This window comes from Elephas maximus, chromosome 20 (genome assembly GCF_024166365.1).
Source record: "Elephas maximus indicus isolate mEleMax1 chromosome 20, mEleMax1 primary haplotype, whole genome shotgun sequence".
Taxonomy (NCBI): domain Eukaryota; kingdom Metazoa; phylum Chordata; class Mammalia; order Proboscidea; family Elephantidae; genus Elephas; species Elephas maximus.
Window position 1 is genome coordinate 57,912,685 of NC_064838.1, and position 18,293 is coordinate 57,930,977.

An 18,293-nucleotide genomic window follows, 5' to 3' on the forward strand; every position below is an offset into this window, starting at 1 on the left:
CCCAAATCAAGCTGTTTCCTGGAACCTCACCAGCCTTCATGAGAGAAAGCTATAGAACTAGCTTATTGACCAGAAATTAATCAGCTTTGTTGCATGGGATTTAAATACTTCCCATTGCTTGCCCTTTTGTCTGTCCTAAAATGAGATACATTTATAATTGCTCTATTGGTCTGGATCCAAATATAATGCAGATTAATTGGTACAAATCAGTAGCTAAATGAGTTGGTCCGGCCTGACTTTTGGTAGGCCAGATTTCAGCAGCAGAACCTTCTTTGTCTGAAGAACAAAATGGAACGACCTAGGCTCAGTCCCTGTCCCAGGAGCACTAACCTTCAGCCAAAGCTCTGAGTGGTCTGGCAGCTGCAACTGGGGCTCTGCTCTTTAGTAAATGGATAACTGATGACTGATCTCCTTACGTTTTACAGGTAAATGATGCAATAGGATGGGAATGGCCATGGGTATATTTTGTTAGTCTGATCATCCTGGGCTCATTTTTCGTCCTTAACCTGGTTCTTGGTGTCCTTAGTGGGTAAGCAGCTGGATCCGTGTTGCACATCCCCCCGCAGCCACATGGGAGGCGGCTCTGCGTGTCTCGCGGCTGCACCCTGGTGGCTTTCCTGCATGCGTTTGGGCTCCGATGTCCCCTCAGTGTGTCGCTTTGGGATTGAAATGTGACTCTTTCTGCCTGTATCTGTCTGTGAGATTATATGTTTCCGATGCTCCCAAACACTGTTAATAAAATGGAAGTGCTCCCCTGATGCTGGCCGTGTTCGCATGTGGATACGCGGAGGTGGCTCACAAGTGATGCCCTACCTTGGCCTTCCGTAGGAGGAGCCCTTTTGTCTTTGGTGATTTCCTTTCCCTTCATATATAGCCTGGCCCTGTTAAGCCCTTTGTAAAGTATCAAAAATATTTCCAGTGGTGTTACAGATTTTATTGTGAAGGAGAAATAAACCAATACTGAAAAATTTCAAAATCTTACATCCTTCAGATTAGGATCATTTATTAGTTTGGTAGGTGCTATCGTCATCAACAATTTTCCCTCTAATTCAGTTTGAATCTTAACTTAGAATCTGTCTTCAATGCAAGATGACGGCGAGCTTTTTAGCATACATTTCCTATGACCTTATCATAGTTCTCGTCAGTCAGTCCCCATTTTTGGAATCTCATCGATGGTATTTTGGAGCACCTCATCTCTGTGGCTTGACCCTCCACAAAGTGGGTTCAGTGAAGACTGTCCCAGGAAGGAGACACCCTGTGCTGCAGGGCTTTGCACTGTCTGTGGTTGGAGGTGCCATCCCAGTGTCCTTTAGGGCAGCCCTGCATTCTCCTCATCCCTTAGACACCCCAGGAAGGAAAGTACCCAAGAGAAGGAACCATTGCCAGGGATGGGGGAGCAGCTGCAGGCTCAGGAGGTAACCCTCTCCACCAGAGGAGCCTCTGTCACTGCACTGAGCCCAGACATCCTCAGGAAATACCTGTTGATGGACTTGATTCCAAATGAGTTTGTCTACTCCTCACTTACTTTATCTTACTCTCCTTGAGTTTGTATCTCAGGGAAGTGATGTTTTTATGTGTGCTAAGTGAGTCAATGGAGAGACCTTTATCTCATTTTTCTGAAATGCTGCCTTTTCTGGGGCCAAAAGCAGAGCTAGTAATCCATCTCTGCTTCCTTTCTTAATCTCCCCTCAAATCTGCCCTGCCTGTTTTCAGGGGAGAACACATTTTGCATTCTCCTTGATGTGGTTGGTGTTATACCATATGAAGCCCCTGCCCCAGTGAGGGGGCAGCAGGGCTGAGGCTGAGCTAGTTGTGTGGCAGCTCACCTCACCTCTTGCCAGTGCTGCCTTCTTCAGATAGCCGGCTCCCCAGGCTGCATGTCCTTTACTTAAAATGTCAAAAGTGCCTTCCTCCTCATGAAACTCCGTGGCCTTAGGTTAGTGTTGGGTAGAATTTATCCATGGAGAAACAACATTGTGTTTGATTTTGCCACAGGAACTGCCCGTACAAGGTTAACAGCAATTCTGTTTTGAATTCCTTGGCATCTCCTGTCCCCTAAACCCAACTAAACTGACGGAGGCCATGGAAACCACTTATTTAAACAGCGCCAGTGACATGCCTTATCTTTTAGCTTTCTTGCACAGGAGCCACCGCCCTGGCACGATGAAGAGGTAGGGGCCAGATCATGTGGTCCTTTAAAAAAGAAAGATAGGAGTAGTGGCTCTTCATGAGAATGGTGGGGGCTGAGTATGCAACCCTGTGGGGGTCCCCAAAGCTGGAGGATGAAAAAGGGCATGCAACCTCATGGAACAACCAGTTTAATGACATACCTTTTAGGGGAAACAAACTTAATTAATAAGTAATTTTAAAGCATTATTTTTAGTATCGAAACAAATCTAGATTCCCTTGTGAAAGGGAATGCAAATGTCCCATGGATTTCTAAACTAAAACACGAGGCTTCCCAGGCATTTTGACAGTTGGCTGATGCTGTGCCCCTGCTCTAAGAGCTGCACACAGACTCTTCTCCACCGGTGAGTCCATTTCGGTAGGAAATGCTGAGAGGGGTTTTGTGTAAAGTAAAAACCACGTCTGCAGAGCAGAGCCTCTCAACCGTGTTCATTTATATGGCCAACATTTCCTGAGTTCATACTGAGTGCCCGGCTCTGGGCCAGAGGCCAGGGATGCCAAAATGGCTAAGATGCAGACCTTAGATCTTGTGCTCAGGCATTCTTTGTCTGGTGGGAGAAACTGTTGTTTGAGCATTGTGCCATGGCAGGTGCAGGAGTGGAGGTGCGGACCAGGGGGTGGTGAAAGCTGCAGGTCTGTGGGATCTTGAAAGATGAGGAGGCACCTGCCAGGGGAAACTGATAAGGGGCTGGCAGGCTTCTGCCTTCCCTGACGATTCCCTTCCTTCTTGGTCCTGCACTCTTCCCTTCCCCCAAAGCAACAAAAAATCAAAAGACAGGTCATTTGTATTTGTTTTCTTGTTAAGGCAGATTAAATAAAATAAAAAAAAAATAAATCTTAAGATTTTTCCCCATTTTTTTCAGGGAACAGTAGAGGTGTTGCAAAAACAGAAGGGCATAAATGTTAAAAGGATAACGACTTAAGTTTCATAACCCCTTAGGGACCATCAGACCAACACAAACGTAATCCCACAAGCACTGATTCAAAAGGCTCACAGTTTAGAAATGGAAACCAAGACCATGTTTTCACATTCTAATGAAGAAACTTTAGATGATGCTGCATGTCCTTAAATCCGTTAACCATTTGGAAATATTTGTTTATGCTTTTTGGACCCTTCCTTTTCCGTATGGCCATGCCATCCTATTGTGGTCTTGGATCGACTTTAGCCTGCACATTTGACTTGGTGTTTATACATTTTTAAAACTTTGTGAGATTGATGCTTTAGAAAAATTTTTGATTATATAACACAGCCTTTTTTCTCAAGGTGAGTATGAAATTTATGATCTGTATACCCTGAGCAGTCGAGCATGAACACAGATGAACATTTTTCTCTCTGGTGACAGTGAAGTGTTCTGTGGGAGGAGCTGAGCATGTCTGTAACTAAAGCTGCAGTTTTACATTAAGTTATCATGGAGTAGATGGGCCCATTATGTCTGGAAATCAGAAAGAATGTCTCCTTTAAGGCTACAGTTTACATTATGTCTCATCTTTTCATGTGGGCTTTTTTTCTCTTTTAATGTTGTTCCTTTACCTCCTTATGCCTTTCGAGGGTTTCTCAGTAAACAGACATAATAAGAAGACATGTTGGTTCATTATTTTAGCATCACAGCTGGACTCCCAGGGGTAAGAAGGCCCTCGAAGGAGGTGGGCTGGTTGGATCTGTGCCTGCTGCTTCCAGCAGCAGTGATCTCCGATCTCCTGAAATAGAGGACTCCCTGGGTTCCCTAGATGTGCTTCAGACCCTTGAGTAAGGGTCTGGTATATTGGAAAGGCCCCTAAAGACCTGAGTTCGGGTTCTGCCAGTGTCACGCATTAACTCTAGGACTTCGCCTATGTAATCACCCTGAACCTCAGTTTCCTTGTTCTTAAAACAGGAATAAGTCTGCCATGTAATCTCCCTCTCAGGGTGGTTCACTTCAGATCTGCTACTGAGTATGGAAGTGCTTTGAAAAATATATAAAGGGTTTTTACTGTTTTAACACATCCTTTCAACATATTCTTATCCTAAATCCATAGACCTCCCTCACTGCCCTCCCTGGGTGAAGTGGGAACAGCTGAGGGGGCTGTTTGGAAATGCTGACATGTAGTGTAGCATCTTCTGAATTTCTCAGGAAGTGACCGAGAGAAACCGGATTTGTACACACATTGATAGTGCACTCTGTGCTGTGGGGGCCATGAAGTTCTTTGTCAGCTACGATGTATTATGCAGATCTAAGTCGCTGTTACTGAAGTTATATTTGACAGTGCTTTTTGTACAAACAGAGGAGAATGGCATCCTGTAACACAGTGGTTAAGCACATTGGCTTTAGAGCTGGACAACCATGACTTGAATCCTTGCTGTACTTCTTACCAGTTGTAAGATTTGGGGCAAATTAATTATCTCTTTGAACCTTACTTTTTTCATCTGTGAAATGGAGCTATTATAGTACCAATCCCTGGAGTTGTATGAGGATCCACTAAGCTGAAGAATGTAGAATGCATTGTCACTGTTCTTAAGAAAGAGTATATAAAATGGGATTTGATGCAAGAAAACAAAATCTAACCAATTTATCCTTTTAAACTAATTAATAATAATTGACCAAGGTATACCTGAATTAGTGGAAAGTAAGAGATATTGCAGAAATATTCTACAGTTTTGTTTTTATGGATACAGTGCTGGAAGTGCTAACAACAACAATAACAACAAAAGATATTTTTTTTACTATTTTAAAGTGTGTTATTACATATATATGTGTACATATATCAATTGTATATGTATCTCTATCTACACAAGCCAATGATTTCTAAAGTATATTACTATACAAATCACCTCTGGGCCTGCTTTAAAGAATAGATTAAAATAATCTGTAATTATCCTATAAATCCAAAGGTTTGGTTTTGCCAAAATGTTGTGAAAAAATCTTTGAAGCAGGCCTTGTGTGTTGTTAGAAGATATGTTCTTAGTAAGCCAGCTTTTGTGATAGAAAATGGAAAGTAAATCCAGCCAATGTCTGTAAGTTCAGAATCATTCAGCTCCAGATGAATTTGTATTCTCTCTGTCCTAGTAAGTTCCAGATTGGTCAGGTCACAGATACCTTTTTAAATCGTGAATCCGATTTTATCTTATTAGAGGCCTGTTAATCTTAGAGGTTTTGAAGGAACATGGATGAGGTGAAGCATTATAGAAGAGCAAGCCCGTTTTCACACAGGTTCAGCTTTCTGAATCTCACTGTTGGCACCCCACCCTGCGTACATCAAAACCAGGGCCTAGACAAAGACATAGGCGTGGCTGCTTTTATAAAACTTTTGGGAATTCTGGCGTAGAGAGTGGGGAGAGGGAAGGTGGTCATGGTGGTGGCGAGACTTATGTCCCTGTACTTTATTGGAATTTCAAAGAATGGAATCAGGTTTGGGGCATCGTGGTTTGCATCCTGGTCCATCTGAATCCACACTGTAATGAGCTGTTGTAAATCAGAGGTTGTCTGTGATTTCCTCTCCTTGAATGTTGGCCCAGTGGGCAAAATACAACAGGTAGATGGTTGTATTTCTTGTGGATATTTTCTAAGTGGAGACATACCCTCTGGGAATAGGAATTCTTAGAAATTATTCATGACTGGGATTAGATTTCTCTCTCATTGAACACCTTACCAGCATCTGCAGATAGAAAATGAACAACAGAATTTTCTCTTATACCACTAGCATATCTGCATCTTAGAAGGGTAGTTGAATTGCTTACAGAATTGAAAGGGATATTGTTGTGATCATAGGATATCCAGTGTTATTTGTTACCACTATATCCCAGAATCTGGTTTTTTTTTTTTTTTTTTTTGGGTAATATCACAGAATAAAATTGTACTGAGCTAAGGAGCTAATTCCACATCTTGGCCAACAGAGAATTTTTAGCAAAAGGCTAAGAAGGCACATAGAAGTCTAGTCTAAAAACCAAAGGACAGTGGAGGGCTTTTTGTAGATAGTTATTATGGTTAAAAAGAAAATATTTTCCGTTGTGTAGTTAGGGATGATCAAACTACTAGAATGTCAAAGACATACTTAATGATCACTTGTAGCAAAGCATTTCCTCACATTTAGCAGGGTCTGTCTTTGATCTGACTATGGGTTGGGGTCTTTGATCTGACTAGGCTAATACATGAAAGATATGTTCACACAATTGGGTGTCCATTTTCCCGAAGTTTGGAGTAATGTGAATGGAGTTGAATAGTGAGGTCAGGGTGCTGGAGAGAACCTAGGATACTTGAGTAATGTCGCATGGTTTGGCTTTAGTAGAGCAAGAAATTAAACCCCAATCTGGCTTTAAATGAAAGAATGTTAAATTTCCTTTTACTAATAAACAACCAAGCTAAACATTTATATATACTTTTAAACACTGAACTTTCTTGTTGCAGAGTTAAAAGGCTGTCGGGGGTAGCTGGCAGCTGGATCCTGGTGCAGTTGGTACTATGGTACCTGAAGTGCATAGGCTGGTAGCCACACCTGACATTAACAAGTGAGTGATAACCTCTCAGCCGCTGGCTCCCAGCTACTGTTTCCATAGAAATGGCTGTCGGGATCAGTGGAAACGAGGTGAGTGAAAGTTTTCCGCTGATCCTTGTTTCCATCAAACTGACGTCTGTTTCCCTGGCAACAGCAGTGGCCAGCAGCCAGGCACTAGCAATGATTCAGTATTGCTCTCTCACTTGTCAGCTGTGGCTATCATCTGTTCCTGACCAAGTTCTTTTTTATAGAGCATAGCAAAGACTGCTGAGGACCCAGAAGGCACCTCTGGCCACATGTGCCCTCCTGGGTGCCTATCTTGCTAATGGAGAGCCATGTACTAAGTAGACTGCTCTGTCAGCAGTCCGTCCTCCACCCGTGCTCTGGTTTGCCGATGTGCAGGTTAGGAGAAGGGGAGAGGTGGTTGAGGGCATCAGTGTTGCAGGGCAGGCTGATGAGTCTGTTGATCCCGAATCCTGCGGGGAGAGAATTCATTGCAGTGCCTCCGTGTACAGACCCGCCTCTCTGTAAAGCTGCTGGCACCTCAGTGGTCAAAATTAAAGCCATAATTTTCCTGTGTTGCCAATTTCAATTGGTGGCATTAACAATTGCCATCACTTCTACAATGAGAAAGATGTTTATGAACTTAATAATTTAACTTCTTTTGAGAAACAAATTGACAACTTCCTCTAAGATGCTGCTGTCAGCCTTGTGTGGTATTCCTTTACAGCCTGTGAAACCACTTCCAGAGATGAAATCTTGGTAAAGCAGGGCAGCTTAGTGTGCAAAGGCCAGTGTGTCTACAGCAAAGGAAACTCTCCTTTAAGTTCAGCAGTTGTTCCTTCCCTGGATTTTCATTTTATTATTTCTTCACATGTGTACCCAAGGTATAAATATCCTCCTCCCCATGTAAGGCAGTGCTCACAGGCCCCAGAGCACAAAGGAGCAGTCATTATTGCCTGTGTGCGAGGTAGGGAGCACAGGGAGGAGCCACAGAGTGACTTGTTGGGCACTTCTTGCTTAAAACCTTCCAAGATACCTTTTTTTAAGGTGTTTTCTCTGAAAACAAAAGAAAACTCTGTGTCTGAGAATAGAATGAAGACATAGGGCCACAGTATTATGAGAATTTAGATTGCCTCTGTAGAAGAGAACTGGGAACTGTGGATTCTCTGTCTTTGGGAGGCTTTGCAAATGATTTGTTCCTGACTCTCTGGGACAGGGCATCTGTGCTTGGCTTGGGAGCAGTAGGCAGGGCTGACACTGAAATACTTCTGCACTACCTAATTGGGTTCAGTATAGAACACTGGTAAAACTCAGGTAGATGCTTTTTAAATCTCCCTTAGACTTCTTAAAAAAGATTGACCATACATTTAATGAATATCTTTGAGTGCCTACACAGTAGTAGAAGTATTTGCCAAGCATGTTACTAGGCACTGGGGATGCAGTGATGAGACAAAACAGACAGCATTCCTGTCTTCACAAAGCTTGTATCTAATGGGGGGAGACAAAGGCTATGATTACAAACTTTTATAAATGCTTTGAAAGAAAGGTACATGGTGTGGTGAGAGTGTTTAGCAGGCACAACTGATGCCTAGGGGTGAGGGGAGGCGTCCTAGAAAATGTGAAGAATGACTGAACAGCCATTATATCCAGGCAAGCTAGGAGAAGGGACTGAGGAAGAGCATCCCAGTCAAAAGAAAAACTTAGGCAAAAACGCTGAAATAGGAAAGAATACAGGAGCCCCATGGTGCAGTGGTTAAAGCTATCACCTGCTAACTGAAAGGTAAGGGTTCGAAATCCACTAGTGGCTCCATGGGAGAAAGATTCGGCAGTCTGCTTCCGTAGAGGTCTACAATGTTGAAAACCCTATGTGGTTGCTATGAGTCAGAATTGGCAGCAGTGGGTTTGAGTTTGGGTTTGGGTTAGAAGACATTAGAGGAGTAAAGCCAGTGTGGTAGGAACATAAGGAGCTGGGAGAGGAGGGTGCAGAGGGGTCAGCAGAGTCCAGATCACAGGGCTTTTAGACCATGTTTTAGATTTTGGTCATTAGTTGAAAGGTAAGGGAAACCAAAGGAGCCCCAATGGCACAACAGTTAAGTGCTGGACTGTTGACCACAGGTTGGTGGTTAAAAGCTACCTAGCTGCTCCACAGGAGAAACATCTGGCAGTCTGCTGCCATGAAGATTATAGCCTATGAAAATTGTATGAGGGCAGTTCTACTCTGTCACACGAGGTTGCGGTGAGTCAAAATTGACTCAACAGCACCTGACAACAACAAGGGGCGCCACTAATGAATTTTAAGCAGAAGATGATATGATTTAAATTTGTGTTTCATAAAAATTATTTTGTGTAGTAATGTCTACAGCTTACCTTAAAATGCTTCAAAAATTATTTTGTGTAGTATGTCTATAACTTACTTACCTTGAAATGCATCCACAAATTGGTGGGTGGATAGAGGAATGTATAGATATGTGATAAAGAATATATAGCGGATGTCAGTTGTGGGGTCTAGGTGATAAGAATATGGGCATTCACTGTATAATTCTTCCTACTTTTATGAATGTTCAAAATTTTCTTAATAAAACCTTGGAAAATCTACATACAGAAATCACTCTGGACAGATAACAAGACTGGATTTACAGAGACCAATTTAACATTATTGTAACCTGCTTCCAGCCACAACATAGTAACATTGCCAGACTGGACCTTTCACATAAAAAAAACTGGACAAAATATACGAAATGACTTTTCAGAAGATGGGAATAGGCAGCACAGGACTCGGATCCTTAAGAGGAGGGGAACACATGAGGTAAACCCCACAGTTGTCCTGGTTTTCTGCCTGGAGACACTTTTAAAATTGTGGCACGGGAGGCAGAGCCCAGGCGTGCATGGTGGTCTCTCTGCTGAGGAGGCAAAAAGCAGAGTTCAAGGCTGCTGGGACAGAAAAATTCCAAGATGGAGTACTGGAGAAAGGTGTGCAGAGAAGGGACTCCAGAAGTATGTAAAGGAGACCTCTTACGTCTTTGACCATACACTAAGCTGCTTAGGTGCCAGGTAAGACTTAGATGAGACCTAGTAGAGAACAGCTACTAGAAGTCTGTGAGCCGCCAGAGGGTCTTACAGCTGGGGGACTTAAGGGATCTGACCAGTTGGAGTGAATTGACCTTGATGAATATGTTGGGCATTCAGTTGGGACCTCAGGAAAACCAGGCCTTAGGGGCTACTCTAGCCCAAAAATAAGAGCTACTCTGTACCTGCCCCAACAAAGCTTAAAGACAAGCTTCAAAAGAATCAGGTCAAATGGCCAATAAATGAAACACATGCCAGAACAAAATTCAACACCCTTTAAAAGAAGACACCAAAATTCAGACTTTACGAGATGTTTCCCCCACGTGATCAAAAATTACAAGATATGAAAAGAAGTGAGAAAACATGGTTCATAATCAAAGGGAAAGAGTCAATGGAAACAAATCAAGATATGACAGAGTTGTTGCCATCAGACTTGGAAATTACTGTTATAAACCTGTTTATAGACTTACAGGAAAAGATGGACATAATAAAAGAACAGATGGTAAATCTCAGTAGAGAAATAGAAACAATACAATAGCTGAATAAAAACAGATTAGACATTGAAGAAAGAAAAAGGTCAGTGAAGATTCAGTGATCTCTAGGACAATAATAAACAGTCTGTTATACATGAAATTGGAGTTCCAGAAGGAGAAGAAAGAGATATTGGGGAAGAAAATATTCAGGAAATTGTAGCTGAAAATGTTGCAAATTTTATGAAAACTGTAAATTCACACATCTGAGAAGTTCAACAAATCCCAAGCAGTGTAAACACAAAGAAAACCACATATAGGCACATTGAATTAAAATTGTTTTAAAACAAAGATAAAGAGAATTTTTAAAAATAAATCAGAAGAGAAAAGACATTACATTCTGGGGAAAATAATAAGAGTGTCCACTGACTTATTTTCAGAAACAGTGCAAGCTAAAAGACAATGGAATGGCATCTTTAAAGGGCTGAAAGAAAAAAAAAATCTAGAATTCTGTATTCAGTGAAAATATTCTTCAAAAATTGAAGTGAAATAAATCTTCAGATAAACAAAAGATTTGAATTTGTCACCACCAAATCTGTACTACAAAAAATGTCAAACGAAGTTCTTCAGGCTAAGGAAAAACAAAAAACGAAAAACACCAAGTGGAATGTTGTTGTTGTTGTTGTTAGGTGCAATTGAGTCAGTTCTGACTCACAGCAACCCTATGCACAACAGAACCAAACACTGCCCGGTGTTGCACCATCCTCAGAATTGTTGCTATGCTTGAACCCATTGTTGCAGCCACTGTGTCAGTCTATCTCATTGAAGGTCTTCCTCTTTTTCACTGACTCTGTACTTTACCAAGCATGATGCCCTTCTCTAGGGACTGGTCCCTCCAAATAACATCCAAAGTACATAAGATGAAGCTTCGCTATCCCTGCTTCTAAGGAGCATTCTGGCTGTATTTCTTTCAAGACAGATTTGTTTGTTCTTTTAGCAGTCAAAGGTATATTTGATATTCTTTGCCAACACCACAATCCAAAGGTGTCAGTTCTTCTTTGGTCTTCCTTGTTCATTGTCCAGCTTTTGCGTGCATATGAGGTGATTGAAAACACCATGGCTTGGGTCAGGTGTACCTTAGTCCTCAAGATAACATCTTTGCTTTTCAACTCTTTAAAGAGGTCTTTTGCAGCAGATTTGCCCAGTGCAACGGGTCTTTTGAATTCTTGACTGCTGCTTTCATGGGTGTTGGTTTTGGATCCAAGTAAAATGAAGTCCTTGACAACCTCAGTCTTTTCTCCATTTATTATGATGTTACTTATTGGTCCAGTTATGTGGATTTTTGTTTTCTTTATGTTGAGGTATAATCCATACTGAAGGCTGTGGTCTTTAATCGTCATTGGTAAGTGCTTCAAGTCCTCTTCACTTTCAGCAAGCCAGGTTGTGTCATTTGCATGTCTCAAGTTGTTAATGAGTCTTCCTCTAATCCTGATGTCCCATTCTTCTTTGTATAGTCCAGCTTCTCGTATTATTTGTTCAGCATACAGATTGAATAAGTATGGTGAAAGGATACAACCCTGAAGCACACCTTTTCTAACTTTAAACCATGTGGTATCCCCTTGTTCTGTTCGAATAACTGCATCTTGATCCATGTACAGTAAGTTATTTACATAATCTTCCGAATATTTTGAAAATTAAATAATACATTGCTAACCTATAATTCAAGGAGCCCTGGTGGCACAGTGGTCAAATGCTCACCTGCAAACCAAAGGTCAGCAGCTCAAACTCACCAGCCACTCCATGGGAGAAAGATGTAGCAGTGTGTTTCCATAATGATTGCAGCCTTCGAAACCCCATGGGGAGTTCTGCTGTGTTCTGTAGGGTCATTATGAGATGGAACTGACTCAATGGCAATGGTTTTTTTTGGCTAACCTATACTCCAAAGAAATTCTAATAAAAAATTAGAAAATATTTTAAACTGAATGATAATGAAAATATAAAATCTTAGAATTTGCATGCTTTCTCTAAAGTAGTGCTTAGAGGACAATTTATAGCTTTAAACACCTCTACTAGAAAAGAAAAAGGGTTTAAAACCAATCATTTATGTTTCCATAAGCAGAAAAATAATAGAGAGCAGAAATCAATAAAAAAGAGAGAAGTAATAAAGTTAACAAAACCAAGAATTATTTTTTTAAAAGCTTGATTGACAAACCTTTAGCAAGACTAATCATAAAAAAGGCAGATTCCAAATATCAATATTAGAAATGAGAGGCCATTACTACAGCTGTTATAGACAGTAAAATGATAATAAGAGAATAGAATAAACAATTGATGACAATAAATTCAATAACAAAGGAGAAACGGGCAAGTTCTTTAAAAATACATGTTGTTTGAGCTTAATAAAAAAGAAATAAAAATCTGAAGAGCCCTGTATCTACCTTTTAAATGGAATTCAAAATCACAAACTTCAGAGAAAACTAGAAGCCTAGATGGGATAAAAAGCAAATTCCATCAAACATTTTAGAAAGAAAGAATACCATTCCTAGAAAAACTTTTTCAGCTAGAGGAGGAAGGAATACTCCCCAACTCATTTTATGAGGCTAGGATAATCTTGATATCAGTACCTAACAAAGAAATTACAGAACAATATCCTTTATTGATATTCACAAAAACTTTCGATTAAGCATTAGCAAATGTAGCAATATGGAAAAAAAAAAACCTCATGACCAAGTGGAGTTTATATAGGAAATACAAGGTTAGTTCACCATTGAAAATCAGAGAGAGTAATTTATCATATTAACAGAAAAAAGGAAAAAAATTATATCTCAATAAATGCAAAAAAAAGAAAAATGGACAGTATTCTCTAATCATTCATGATAAGAACTCCTAGCAGACTAGGACTATAAGGGAATTTCCTTAATCTAAAAGAGGCCGTCTACAGAAAAACTACAGCCGACATTGTACTTAGTGGTGAAAGACTGCGTGCTTTCCCCCTATGATTGGGATCAAGGTAAGCATTCTGTTCTCACCCTCTTATTCACCATTATACTGAAGGTATTGGCTAGTGCATTAAGGCAAGAAAAGAATATAAAAGGCTTAAAGATTGTGAGGAAAGAAGTAAAAAACTGTTCCTATTCACAGACATGATTGCTTACGTAGAAAATCCCAATGAATCAAGCAAAAACTTACTTGAGTTAATAAGAGAATTTAGCAAGATCACATGATACAGGGTCAGAATACAAAAATCAATTTTATTCAGTACAAAAGTTGCATTTGGAAAATGAAACTTTTAAAAATATGATATACAGAAGCATAAAAAACATAATATAATATAATATATATTATAAGAAATCTGAGAAAAGATATGTTAGATCTCTACACTGAAAACCACAGAACACTGATGAGTAAAATTAAAAATGATATAAATAAATGAAGATATACCATGCTCATGGGTTGAAAGACAATATTGTTAAGATATCCATTTTTCTCAAATTGTATGTATTCAGTGCTATCCTATTAAGAAATATCAACAGGCATTTTTTTTTTTTTAAGAAACCGACACACTAACACTAAAATTTGTATGTAATTGTAACCAGAAGTCAAAACCAAACCCATTGCCTTCAAGTCAATTTCGACTCCTAGCAACCCTTTAGGATGGAGTAGAACTGCCCCATAGAGTTTCCAAGCAGTGCCTGGTGAATTCAAACTGCTAACCTTTTGGTTAGCAGCCGAGTTCTTAACCACTGTGCCACCAGGGCTCCATGTCATTGTAAAGGACCTATAATAGTCAAAACAGTCTTGACAAGAACAAAGTTGGAAGACTCATATAGCTGGATTTTGAGACTTACTGTAAAGCTACAGTAAATACAGTGTGGTTTTGGCATAAAGATACATATATGGTCAATTGCTTTTCAACAAGAGTGCTAAAATAATTCAATGGAGAAAGGATAATCTTTTCAGCAAAACAGTGCTAGAACAACTGGATATTTGGAGGGGGGACCCTTGACTCTTAGGTCATTGTAGACAGAAACGTTAACTTGAAATTGATCATAGATCTAATTCAAAAGCTAAAAATATATTTTCTGAAAAGATTTTTGCTCTTCAAAAGAACACCATAAGAAACGGAAAGGGGAAGCCATGTTCTGGGAGAAAATATGCACAATACGTATATCTGATATATTTCTTGTATCCAGGATATAAAAAGAACTCTTAAAACTAAATATAATAAGACAAACAGCCCAATTTAAAACTGGCAAAAGGCCCAAACAGATACTTCACAAAGCAATATATATAAATAGCCAATAATTACATGTAAAGATGTTTTTAGTCATCAGAGAAACGCAAGTTAAGACCACAGTGAGATACCGCTACACATGCAGTAAACCAAACCAAAAACCAAATCCATTGCTGTCGAGTCGATTCCTACTTATAGCGACCTATAGGACCGAGTAGAACTGCCCCATAGAGTTTCTAAGGAGCGCCTGGTGGATTCGAACTGCTGATATTTTGGTTAGCAGCCATTAACACTTAACCACTACGCCACCAGGGTTTCTGATACATGTGCAGTAGAATAGTTAAAATGAAAACTGACAGTGTCAAGTTTTGACAAGGGTATAAAAAACTAAAATAACCTGTAGAAATATAAAGTGGTGTAATCACTTTGGAAAATAGTTTGGAAGTTTCTCATAAAGTTAAACATATACTTATCATATAATCCCAGTAGTTCCTTTCCTAGCTATCTGTTTACCCAAGAGAAACGAAAACGTGTGTTCACAAAAAGAATTATACATGGACATTCATAGAGCTTTATTTATAATAGCTCCAAACTGGAAAAACCCAAATGTCTGGTATAGGTAAACAAATTACAGTATATTCAGATATTGGAATACTATTCAGCAGTAAAAAGGAATGAAGTATTGATACAACATTATCAGCTCAAACATACAGCTGAAAAACCTTTTGCTGAGGGAAAGAAGCCAAACACAAAAGAAAATGTATGGTGAAATTCTATTTATATGAAGTTCTGGAACAGGCAAAACTAATCTATAGTGATAGAAATCAGATCATTGGCTTTCTGGGTTGGAAAAGGGGGTGACTGGGAAGAGTAATGAGAAAACTTTCAGGGGGTGATAGAAATATTCTGTATCTTGATTGAGGTGTTTTTTACATGGATGTCAATATCAATCCAACTATATATTTAAATTTTGTGCATTTTATTGTTCATGTCTTGTATCTCAGTGAAGTTGACCTTAAAATCCCAAACTCATAGTGATGTCAGTCAGTCCCACCGTGTGACTTTTCTATAGCTATGCCTGGCTGCTCTTGTTCAGGCATGGCAAAGGGGAATATTTGAGCTCTTCCAAACTGAGGTTTTGCTAGCTGTATATTGTAAAAGATGAAAGGGCGTTTAGAGCATCACTGAGATGATGGATCATGAAATCTAAGGTGGATAAGGAAGAAAGTAGAGGCCTGATAGATTGGGAGAAAAAAGAGGGATCAATACACTGGCAATCTCAGGCGATAAAAATATTTATAGTGGGAGTAAGCAAAAAGGTCAGCTGGAATGAGAGGAGGTGTGCTCAGAGCAGAAAGCTTGAATTCATGATTTGGAGTGATAAAATTTAGGATGTGACAGTGGGATTGGGTGGCTGAGGTGGCAGGGAAGAGATGGTCATTGGAGATTAACACATTAAGGAATTGAGAAGCCAGGAGTTGGTAGGGTCACCCGAGAGATATTGGAGTCCCCCAGGATGATGGTAGAACTTGAGATGGAACCAAGATTATTGTTTGTTTGATTTTTATAGCAGGACGAGGGGATTTTGGTCTTGATGTGGAGAAACAGAGAAGCAAGGAGATCATCAACTCTATGTTGAGAACCTGAGGTAGGTGGGGTCTGAAAGGACTACAAGGGAAGCAAAGCAATGAGCGCTGGGATAACCTAGGTTTCAGTTACAGCAGGGAGACTGTGGGGTCCCTTTGAGGAGATTGTGGGTAAAAGAGAAATTGATGTCTGTGGAGCAACAATTCCAGAGGACTCAGGGAAGGATTGAAAAGTGAGGGAAAGCTTGAGGGGAAGGCCCAGTCAATGGCAAGAAAGTTCATGGTAATGTGGGGATGATGGTGTACTAGGTGATGGGAGATGCGGGGCTGGGCATGTGACACACTTTGGACAGCGACCCAAAGGCATTAGTGAAGAGAGGAGAGGCTTGGTGTAGTGAAGTTTGCTCATAAGGGAGGGCCCTTGGCTAACAGATGTGCCAGCTCACTTGGTCTGAAGTGCTGTTGTCCGGCAGCTGTGGTCTAAGCTTACCCAACTTGAGATGTGTGAGGATGCCAGAAGTTTCAGTCTCCACAGAGACAGTCTGAGGTGTTGATTATTTCAGCAGGTGTATCCTCACCACCTGGGCAGCCAAGGGTTATGGCAGTGCTTGTGGCCGTGATCTCTGTGTGTTGTCCCAGCCTGAGATGGCTGTTTTGGCCAAGGGAATTGCTAGTTGCTGTGGTTATTGATTTGTTACATGTTGTGGTAGAAAGAATACAAATTGAGAGGTCAGAAATCCTGACTCTGGTTCTGGCTTCATGCATACTAGCTAAGGTTTTCTTGTCCCTAAAATTGGAGAGTCTCATCTGCTGTGTATTTTTCCTCCCTAGGAGCCAAGGAGAGAGATCAGTGGAAAGGGACTTACCTCGTAAACTGAAGAGACCTTTTCAAACGTGAGGTGTGCCCAACATTAGGCTGGTTGTAGTCATCTTCTAGGTGAGAGTTTCTGCGAGTCTGAAAAGGCTTCTGACTTGCAGTCTGAACATTCACTTGCTGGCAGTTTACTCCAGGGCCCCACATCTTTCCAGGACCTAAAGTGGCACTTGAAGAATTAATCTTACGTCTTAAAGTCTGATTGTCATAAGAGCTTGGCTTGGTTTCAGGGATAAAATGTTAATCAGCTCAGAACTAGAACATTCTCTTGAAACTCTGCTTTAAAATGAATCCGGGTTTTTCTGTTGGCATCTTCAGAACCTCCAAGTGTTCGGGGCTTTTTTGCTTTTGAGTCAGGAATTGTTTGCTGCACCTGAGGCTTAGAACTCATTGGGTGATGGTATACCATGTGCTCCAAGGTGTGCTGCCCCCAGAGGCCCACCTGTCCTGTAATTATCAACTGTTTCTTATGAACAGGCCTACTGAGCCATGCCATATGAAGAACTCCAGGGCCCTGTGTAAATTCTGACACCTGCGCCCTCTCCCTCCTTAGCTTTGTCAAGTGTATTTTAGCATCAGATCTGTACTTTGGAGATTTGGCAAGTCAGAGAGGGCTCTCTTGAGAAAGCCAAACTCAGATTGGGCATTGAAGGATGGACAGGATTTGTAAGGATGGTAGAAAGGAGAGGATATTCCCGATACCAGCAAGTTGTGGGGAAAGCAGGGCCTGGTGCACCATGGTCATCAGGAACTAGCGAGCGTCCTGCTGGTAAGCAGTGGGAGAGAAAGCGGGGCTTTAGTTGGGAATGCCCAGTGAGAGAAACAGGGGTTTTTAATTTAAGTTGTGGGGAGCAGTTTAAGGTGTTTGAGAAATAAGGTGATTGATGAGAGCTGGGCCTAGAAGATAAAGCTGATGCCTCACAGGGTAGAGTGGAGTGAGGAGAGCCCTGTGGAAGGGTCAGGTGTGAGGTGATGGGAGTTTGGTCTAGGGTATGGTGGTGGACATGGCAGTGAAGGAGTAGATAGGAAGGTAGTTGTGGACCAGTGCCTCTCAGATGAGGAGAGATCTATGAATTTGATTGTCAAGTCCGTGGAATGCATTGTGTGTATTTTTCTTTATCACTTATAATTGTTAATACAGCAGCTAGGATATATGCCAGGCACTGGACTAGGTGCTCTATATGGATTAGTTCATTCAGTCTTCTCTACTACATTAGTGAAGTGTCCTTTGCCTCGGTTTTACAGACGAGGAGAGCAAGGCTCAGAAAGATTTATCAATTTTCTCAAACTCACATGGCTAGTAAGTAGTAAAACAAGGAGTTAAATCTAGATCTGTCTGTCTCTGGAGACCATGCTGCTTTTCTCATCAGTTGGAAGCCCTTTCTGTGTCTGGTGAGCGGGAA

General features: G+C 40.8%; 1 protein-coding gene across 11 annotated transcripts in view; it reads left to right on the top strand.

The window, feature by feature from the left end:
• The window catches only part of CACNA1D (calcium voltage-gated channel subunit alpha1 D), a 386,495-nt gene that overhangs the window by 243,738 nt on the left and 124,464 nt on the right, over positions 1-18,293 (top strand). For 4 of the 11 annotated variants that reach the window (XM_049862927.1, XM_049862933.1, XM_049862937.1 and 1 more), the window contains one exon: positions 426-529. The exons of the other annotated variants lie outside the window; for them this stretch is intronic. In XM_049862927.1, the coding sequence (XP_049718884.1) occupies positions 426-529 (104 nt within the window). The remainder of the gene's footprint in view (positions 1-425; positions 530-18,293) is intronic. 11 annotated transcript variants of the gene reach the window in all.